The sequence below is a fragment of the Trematosphaeria pertusa genome (genome assembly GCF_010094035.1).
Source record: "Trematosphaeria pertusa strain CBS 122368 unplaced genomic scaffold BU26scaffold_13, whole genome shotgun sequence".
In the NCBI taxonomy this organism is placed as follows: Eukaryota; Fungi; Ascomycota; class Dothideomycetes; order Pleosporales; family Trematosphaeriaceae; genus Trematosphaeria; species Trematosphaeria pertusa.
The window spans coordinates 163443-172658 of NW_022987224.1; the positions used below are offsets into that span (position 1 = coordinate 163443).

The window sequence follows — 9216 nt, forward strand, 5'->3', positions numbered from 1 at the left end:
TTGTAGAACGGCCTTATCCTACCCTCACAACCTCCCTCTAATACCAGGAAGCCATCATCAGCCTTATGCGCGCTGCGGGGCGCGATTTCATGCAGCGCCGCCCCGCCAATTGGTACTTCCAGCGGCAGCGAACTACCGATCCGGGCTAATGCGAGATGACCCCGCACGTCTCACGTCATGCATCGGCGAGTGTTTTATTGCAGGATATGTGGCTGTGCGGGTTGCACCAGCGTTCGGAATTATCGTTAATCCGACTTGGGATTGGGAGCAGTGATAAGGCAAGGCCTGGTTGCTTGTTTAGTCAGCCAACGCGCTTCCAGCGGCGAAACCAGCTTCGACACAGCGATCCCACACGCCAGAAACACGACAACAGCGAGAATCTCAACTTTTGGAATTAACGCGAAATTCTGACCGCAAACACCTGCCCTAGACGTCAATTGAACAGCCAGCACCCAGGCGCAGGAGCCCACTGCGACTGCGGCGCCATGGCGATGCAATGGCCTCAACAGGCAACGTGGCCAACCCCAATTCACGAGCACGCTACACGCCTCAGCACCTACCTTCAAGACACACTGAACTGCATCGAACACACCAACAGCCAGCCCGTACCCGCAGACCTCGTAAAGACCATCATCCACGGCACGGTGACGTTCATCCTGAAAGTGCAGCACACCCCCAACCTCAACGCAATAAGCGACGCTCTAAGAATCCTCCAAACGGAAGCAAAGGCTACGGCGGACGAGAACGCACAGACACTCAGCGACATCAAAAACGAGCTCAAAAGCAGCACCGAAGCCGTACGACAGTCCATCGCAGCCACACAACAGAATACCAATACGGGGGAGGAAGCGAGAGCAGCCGCAAAGGAAGCATCAGAAACCAGCAAGGCAGTCCTGGAAATGACTAGGGAGATCAAAACCAGGGGGCTGCAGAATCAGGCAAACGGACCGATGACCTATGCTGCGATGGCAGCGAGATGCCAGACACTAGCAGGCACATATAATACACAGAGTCCCAAAGGCCCGTCAGCACAAGCACAACGTGAGGTCATCGTGAATATCCGAGATTCATTTACCATACAGAGCCTAAGGGCAATGAACTCCCGCAACTTGAAAGCCCATGTAGAGCGAGCTATTGAACAAAGCGGAAACGAAAACATCACAAACACCAAGATCGTCTCATCCAACCAGCTGAAGAGCGGAGACCTAAGCATAAAGACAGCCAACAACAACGAAGCAGAAGCACTACAGCAATTCGCAGATGACTGGGTCCACCGTATCGGCAACAGGGCCACAGTACGGATTCCGACGTACGGCGTAATCGTGCACGGAATCAGCAATGATACACCCTGAGACTCAATGCGAGATCACGGAGCCAAGCGACAAAGCAGAGCTATTCAAGGACACCTTCTTTCCCACACCCCCGGAAGCGAACCTGGAAGACATACGGGACGCGGAATACAGCAGCCAAATCGAACTACCACCAATAACAGAAAAGGAGATAGAAGACGCCATCCGCGCAGCATCCCCCCTCAAGGCCCCCGGACCTGACGGAATCACGAATAAGGCCCTCCAGGCAGGGATGCCTCAGCTCACAGCACACATGCTAAGAATCTTCAATCAAAGCCTAAAGCTAAGCTACTGCCCAGCGCACTTCCGAGGGTCGCTCACAGCGGTACTGCGCAAACCAGGGAAAGACAACTACACGAAGCCTAAGGCTTACCGACCGATCGCATTACTCAACACTTTGGGCAAAATAATGGACGCGATAATTGCCCAACGGCTAAATTACCTAGTAGAGACACACCAATTGCTACCATTAACCCACATAGGAGGAAGAAAGAAGCGCTCAACGGAGCATGCGCTCCACGCCGTTACAAGGAAGATATATGAGGCATGGAACAAAAAGAAGACCCAGGTGGCTAGCCTCCTCCTGCTCGACGTATCGGGTGCGTTTGACAATGTATCCCATGCACGCCTGCTGCACAATTTACGGAAAAGAAAGATCGACGAGAGAACCGTCAGATGGGTCGCGAGCTTCCTCAGCAACAGACACACGCATATCAAAATCGGTGGATTTCAATCCACAGAATACGCAATAAGCACAGGCATCCCCCAAGGCTCTCCACTGTTGCCCATCCTCTACCTATTCTACAATGCCGACCTCATAGACATGTGTAATCAGGATGCCAACGTTCTACCCACAGGATACATAGACGACATTGCAATCCTAGCGTGGGCAGAAACGACAGAAAAAACGTGCGACATCCTTAGCAGAACCCTACAAAAAGCACAGCAATGGGCCAACACGCATGCGTCCGTCTTCGCCCCAGACAAGTTCCAGCTTACACAAGGACACGCAAAAAGATTGACACAAACCACCCAATCCAAACGATCTGGGGCGAAATCAAACCAAAGCCAACCTGCAAATACCTAGGGCTAACGATGGACACTAAGCTAACATGGAGAGCACATTTAGAAGAGGTCCGACGGAAGGCAACAAAAACAGTACATGCGCTAAGTAGCCTTGGGAACTCAAACTGGGGTGCTAGCCTCATGGACCTGAGGAAAATCTATGAGGGAACAGCACTGCCCCAGATGATGTATGCATGCTCAATATGGTCAAACGAAAATGGAAAGAAGCGCACATACACCAAAAAGGCACTCGACATCCTGCAGAGCATCCAGGCAAGAGCAGCAAGAATCATCTGCGGAGCGTTCAAAGCCACGGCAAGGGCCGCACTCGATATCGAAGCGTTTCTCCTCCCCATCGAGCAACAAATATGGAAACACAATGCAGACACAATCACTCGACTTCTGTCCAGCAGACCTATCGCAAACCCCGTAGGTTTCCAGCCCACGGATGCTACCCAAATGACCGAACGCAAGAAGCATACAGGCTCCTGGCAGAGAATCTACAGCGAGATGAGAGACAAGTGGGGACAGGACCTCACAACGCAGGAACCAATTCCCCCATTCATCACACCCCCCTGGCAACAGGGGCCAAAGACGTACATAGACAAAGATGACGAGACAGCGCGGAAGCGACACGACAGGGAGACTGCGGCGCGGAAGCGACACGACAGGGAGACTGCGACGGATCAAGACCTCAGCATCTATACAGACGGAAGCGGAATAGATGGCAGAATTGGTGCCGCAGCAGTGTGCCCGTACACACAGCAGACGCGCAGCGCGTATCTTGGGCTGTCCACGACGTCCACAGTATATGCAGCAGAGCTGTATGGAATCAGCCTGGCACTGCAGATAGCACAGGAGTACGCAGATCGGAACGGAAGCAGACGCAACGTCGCCATCTACACAGACAATCAGGCCGCCATATGGTCTGTCACCAAGGCCGAAGGACGGACAGGAGCCTACATTCTGGAGGAGATCGCCCGCCGGATCTAGGACCTCCAGGACCGAGGACGTCCGGTACGAGTTCGTTGGGTACCGGCCCACGAAGGGATCTCAGGCAACGAAGCAGCAGACATAGCCGCAAAGGAAGCTACAGGATGGAGAGAGAATGGTAGAAGAGCGCTAACCGCAGACGAGCCTCCAAAACTCTTTCCCCTCAAGACCACGCTGAAAAGGAGGTGCAAACAGCAAGTAGAGATAGCATGGAGCGCCAAGCATATTTAGATAGTGGTTGAGGGAGAAAAGGCAGGTCTCTGGGGACAGCTGGTCTTGTTTTGCAGGATGAAGTGGGGCGGAGCGGATTAGCAATGATCCGGGACGCGTCGGCTGCCCGCCAAAAACCCGCCAAACCGGGCATAGCTGCGGAGAAATCGCGGCTGAAACCGAGTAGGACACAATCAATCAATCAATCAATCATCCGACACCAGCCCGCGACCGAGCGCGTGCGTTGCGCAATGCGAAGCATGCGATAGACCGTATTCACGCCCCCCTCGTCCACCTCGTTGCGGCCATCCCATCCTCGAGTCCGCCGCCGTGTACCACATCGCCGCCGACGCGAATTACTACGTTGCCTTCGTCGAACATACAGCCGTTTCCTATTCCCCGTTACGCCGCGGTCAGAGAGTACTACATACCAGGCTGAAGCTCAGAAAGATCGGGGCGGCGTCCAGCAGCAGCCGTGACAGATCTTGAGGCACACATAACAGAGGAATTCAAAGGGAAGCATAAGGATGGCCTCTTGTCAGAGTATCCCCGCCGACCCGCGTCGTGTATTACTTCGCGTCTCCGTTACCGACATTCCTGGTTGTAAGCAAAAGCGCTTTCACACTCTAGGCAATGATTTCAGTCTGTATCAGCTGAAAAGACCCATTCGAGATAAACCAAGCTTATTGGGGTATGACCACCCTCATATCCCTGGCGAATTCGATTCTGAGCAGCCCTTGAAGCGGTGGTTCATCTACGACTTTAACGTAGAAGGGCCATTGACGGAGGAGCAGACGTTAGCGTTGCCACACGACGTCTATTTAGCGAGTAGACAAGGCCAAAACTGGTAGATATTTGAAGTCATTTACAGTCGTATCCTGCTAACCGCCTAAGGGTCTTCGTTCAAAAGAATGAGTGGGTTGAAAAGGCAAAACGTTCAAGCTCCTCTTATATCTGGGGTGGTAGAAAGGAGCAGGAACGGCTTTCTAAGCTGAGAGAAGCCTCGAATTAGAACTTGTTCCTGCTATACTGTAGTCGAGCGCGTACGATTACTTACTATTGATTTAAGGGGTCTCAGGGGGGGTTTCTCCTTTGCAAGCGGGACATTTCTCGTCGTCTTTGTCCTCTTGCCAATCATAAGTGTCTTAACGTTGATCTGGCGGATAGGTGATTTGATTCGCTTGTGCTGTGGCGCATCGTGCTATGTACACGACTGCGAGATGTCCGCATACTCCAAACTGGCCGCAAACATTGTCGCACATATCGTAATTTTAAGACACTGTGAAATGAGAGGGTTTGGCGTTGTTGGTGCGGAGAGTTGTGAACACGTAGCAACCGATGATAAGCTATTCTAAACGAGACCAGCGCCACATCGCGTCGGGTCCACTGCCAACCAGCCACAGGCTAACTCACCGCCTTAGCCACAGCTATGTGATTAGCTACCAGATAGCTCTCCACAAGAAACGCATCCATTGCGCAGGCCGAGAAGCATAGGGTTCTAGCGTAAGAACTAATAAGTAGTAGAGCGCGAGCAGTACGAGGTGTAAGGTTATAGCCTGGACTACAATAAACAGGTGTTAGCGGTCGGAGCGTATGCGGAGACGGCCACAGTGGCATCTTTATCAGCCGCCAGCCTTGCGCAACCTGGCGCCTGTGCTAAGAAGAGCATCACAGATTCGGCCAAGGCTATTCCCGCGCCCTCGCACGTCTACAAGCTGCTAACTATTCGCATCAGTAACATGGAATGCTAGAGTCGATGCGACTTTAATGCTATATAAACACGCTTCCGCGTAAAGTCTACGAATACCGAGGGCGAGTTAAGTTCCAAAACCTCTACCCGGGACCCAGCTAATAGTTTCAGCCAGGCCGCTCGAATAAAGACTTCGCAAGATACCCTGATACTACCAGCGTTTAAGCTTGAGGCGACTCCTATTATCGGCGAGGCTTAACGAGGATGCGTATAACAAGAGCAGGCACAATAACAACAGGCGCGACAACAACGCATGAATACAGCAGGCACAGCAACTACAAGGCATAATACGACAAACAACACTATACGCTATAGGCATAACAATAAGCTTAAGAGCATTAAGCGCGACAGCAGCGCCGAAGTTCTAGAAAGAGCTCTGCCCGCGCAAAGGCGGGTGCTAGCAGCAAGCACAGCAACAAGCACCACAACAATAAATACGGCAAAAAGCACGGTAGAACAGGCGGCATACGAGAATTACGCTAGAATTATTATACAAACTCCTAGCTAATACATTCGCGCCTCTAAGAATTAGTTTCTCTATCTCTCTTCTAGGTTTAGTTAGCCTGTAGCAATAGCGTATTAGATTATTACCTTTACTACCTCTATACTTAGTAACTATGTAGCTAGATCGAATAGAGCCTTGCCTTCTAAGTAAAAGAGATAGCTACGGCGTAATTATAGTATTTTTATTAGAAAGAATAAGTTTAAAACTAAACCTATATTCTATTAGCTTAGTAAACTAGATTAGCTAACGCGACTAACTAGAAAGAGAATCTTAGTTCTAAGAATAAGACGTATCTACCTTATAGTAGAATAGTAACCTTAGCCTCTAGGCTTAACCTATTAATACCGCCTATAGTACTAGCTAGAGAGTGTCTAAGAAACCTAACTATAAAAGTACTTAGAGCTTAGTAGGTACTATAGATATAAATAATAGTACTATAAGTAGTACTAAGAAGAGATAGAGCGTTAGTATACTATAGATAGTAGAATAAAAAGCTAAGTAATAAGCTATTATCTTTCTTTATAAACTATTCTATTAAACTCTAACTTAAGTTAATACTAAGATAATTTCTAATTTATAAAAGCCTTAATTAGAAACCTACCTAGAGTACTTCTTACTCTAAATACTAGGCTTTCTAGCGCCGTCTACTACTACTAATACGCGTTATAAAGTTCTATCTATAGTACTTAACCTTAAAGGCTTATTATTATCTAGATAATTAATAGTATTCTTATTCTTCTTCTAGTACTCTATCTAGTAATCTAGTCTTAGTAGAGATCTAGAGAAGTTAGCGTTAGCTATATAGAAGTTATAGAGTTTATATAAACTATTCTTAAAGTTAGCTACGTTATACTATTCTAGATTATTATTATACCTAACCTATTTTACGTAGTACTAGAGCTTTCTCTAATAAATATAGATCTTTAGAATTTACTCTACCTTATATTTATTATTTTTATTCTTTTAGGTAGAAGGTGCTAGCTTAAACTAGTAATAGGCTATAGAAGCGTACTTCTACTCTTAAGATCTAGATAATAATTCTACGTTTCTATACTTAATAGGTATAGCCTCTAAGTTTATAGATACGCTAACTAGCTATTTATTCTCTTTAACTTCTTTTATCTCTAAATAGAGAAATATATCTATTTATTAGTTAGAGATAACTTCTATTAAGATTAGTAGTTACCTTATAGATAGTTTATCTTACTAATATACTCTAAATCTTTATTATTATCTCTATTACTAAGATAATTCTAGTTATTAAGACTATTCTCTAATTTACTATACTATAAGAATAATAGTATATTATACGTATTTTTCTTTTAATATAATATAATTTCTAGAGTTAGTAAGAAATCTTTTAAATTAGTAGAAGAAGCTTTAACTAGAGTAGAATAGAATATTAACCTCTTTTTCTAGTTCTAAAATATATTACTTTTATTAATAAATTTATATTCTATATCTTCTATCTTTAGTCTTAATAGTTACCTTCTACTAGTATATATACGTTTAGCTAGTCTAGCTCTCTCTTTATCTACTAATTTTAACCTTTTAAGAGTTCTTCTAAAGTTAATATAATAGATATTTTTAAGATAAAACTAGATATTCTATAGTAATAGAAATAACTCTCTATAATAGAGCTTATGTAGAAAATACGCTAGTAACTTAGAATCTTCTAGATACTAATTATAGATATAGTTTTTCTACTTAGTTATTTTAAGAAACTACTATATTTATATTTTAGAGTATAGTAACTTATTACCTAAATAGTCTAGGTAGAACTCTAGAGTAGTAAGCGTTTCTCTATAGATTAGTAGGTTATACTAAGTAGAGGTTATTTTAGATTAGTTTAAATAGGCTTAGTAATAAGCGCTCTATTTCTTATAGTTAATAAACTATTTACTATAGAAGAAGTAAAACTCTATAAATATATAACTCTTCTTAAGCTATCTCTAATAGTAACTAAGTATATACTTCTACTATATAGTAGCTAGTTTACTATAGAAAATTCTCTAGTTAGACGCTATTTTATAAGTAATAGAATAAGTTATATACCTATTTATCTTTTATATTTTTAGATAGTAGTATTTATCTAGATTAAGACCTAGTTAGAATATAACTTTCTCTTCTTATAAATAGAGCTTAATTAGATCTTAGAGAATAGTTTTACCTTTATTACTATGTATAGTAGCCTTAATAAACATGCTAGATACTAGATAGTTTTATACTAGTATAAGTTTATATACTTATTAGAATATAGTTCTATAATAACTAGTATATTCTTTTATATAGGTATTAACCTTACTTATAAGTTATATAGGTTATTTCTTCTAATACTTATAAAGCGTTTCTAAAATTAGCTTTTATTTCTAAGTCTATAACTTCTTACGTTTATTCTTTAATAGTACGTTGTCTAAAGAAAAAAGTTTTGTCTTAATTTTCTTAAACTAGATACTTTACTTAAGCTTATAGTACTTTTCTACTAGTAGTAACTACTATAGCTCTAAGTTTTAAGTAATAAGTAAAGAATAGAAAAGGTCTATAATATCTATTTAATACTCTTAATTATAGAAGAAGATTATCTAACTATCTACTCTAGTATTATTAGCTATATAGTAATTATAGTACGTTACTAGGTCTTTCTATTTACTCTATTTTATTCTTATATTCTATAAATAATTTCTATCTATATATAGTATAAGTTAAGTATATAGAGTTTTATAGAATAATATATATACTAGTAAGAATTAGACTCTCTACTCTAAAATTATATACTATTAAGAGTTTAATATAGCTAGTATAAAAGCTCTATTCTTAAAGATATTAGCTAAATATACTTATAGTCTCTATCTTTCTATTACTTCTCTTAAAGAATAGTAGGTTCTAGACGCTTAGATTCTAGTAGAGTTAAATTATTTACTTATTTTATAGAGGTTCTAGTACTAGAATCTTATCTATTAACTTATAATTTTAAAATATATTTCTTACTATATATATAGTAACTATTATAAGTATTAGATTATAAAATAGTAGATAAGTTTTAATATTTTTATATAACGCGTACTCTAGTCTATTCTATAATTAGTACTAGATACGTACGTAATAAGAATTAATTTTACCTTTTATCTAGAGTAAATATTATATACTTTACGTCTTACTAGAGTTATATAGTAAATTCTATTTTACTATACTTATTATAAAAGATAGTAAAGATTATTTTCTAACTTATTACTATTAGTTTATATAGGCTATATTAAGATAGACTTATCTAAAAACGTAAGCTTCTACTAGATTTAAGGTAATATATAGATTCTACATATTTGCTAATTCTTAAGATACTAAAA

The 9216-nt window shown here is 42.0% G+C and overlaps 3 protein-coding genes across 3 annotated transcripts; 2 read left to right on the forward strand and 1 right to left on the reverse strand.

The window, feature by feature from the left end:
* Window positions 1–361: 361 nt before the first annotated feature.
* BU26DRAFT_490157 (uncharacterized protein) lies at window positions 362–1352 on the forward strand (the record flags this gene model as incomplete). Its single annotated transcript, XM_033826047.1, has 1 exon — window positions 362–1352. Exon 1 carries the CDS (start codon window positions 486–488, stop codon window positions 1350–1352), a length of 867 nt encoding a protein of 288 aa, XP_033680051.1. The 5' UTR covers window positions 362–485.
* A 1716-nt stretch (window positions 1353–3068) lies between these two features.
* Window positions 3069–3779, reverse strand: BU26DRAFT_75865 (uncharacterized protein). Its single transcript, XM_033836314.1, has 2 exons — window positions 3542–3779; window positions 3069–3236 (listed from the first exon to the last, which is right to left on the reverse strand). The coding sequence occupies exons 1-2, from the start codon at window positions 3630–3632 to the stop codon at window positions 3109–3111; spliced, it is 219 nt and encodes a 72-aa protein (XP_033680052.1). The 5' UTR covers window positions 3633–3779; the 3' UTR covers window positions 3069–3108.
* BU26DRAFT_522176 (uncharacterized protein) lies at window positions 3763–4922 on the forward strand. Its single transcript, XM_033829719.1, has 2 exons — window positions 3763–4464; window positions 4512–4922. Exons 1-2 carry the CDS (start codon window positions 4145–4147, stop codon window positions 4627–4629), a joined length of 438 nt encoding a protein of 145 aa, XP_033680053.1. The 5' UTR covers window positions 3763–4144; the 3' UTR covers window positions 4630–4922.
* The last annotated feature ends 4294 nt before the right edge of the window (window positions 4923–9216 follow it).

Bases quoted from the DNA above. Each gene is read 5' to 3' on its own strand.
- BU26DRAFT_522176 (XM_033829719.1), top strand. From the start codon at position 4,145: ATGGCCTCTTGTCAGAGTATCCCCGCCGACCCGCGTCGTGTATTACTT. The intron at 4,465-4,511 runs GTAGATATTTGA...TAACCGCCTAAG, and splicing joins AGTAGACAAGGCCAAAACTG to GGTCTTCGTTCAAAAGAATG.
- BU26DRAFT_75865 (XM_033836314.1), bottom strand. From the start codon at position 3,632: ATGCTTGGCGCTCCATGCTATCTCTACTTGCTGTTTGCACCTCCTTTT. The intron at 3,237-3,541 runs GTTAGCGCTCTT...GATTCCATACAG, and splicing joins GTTTTGGAGGCTCGTCTGCG to CTCTGCTGCATATACTGTGG.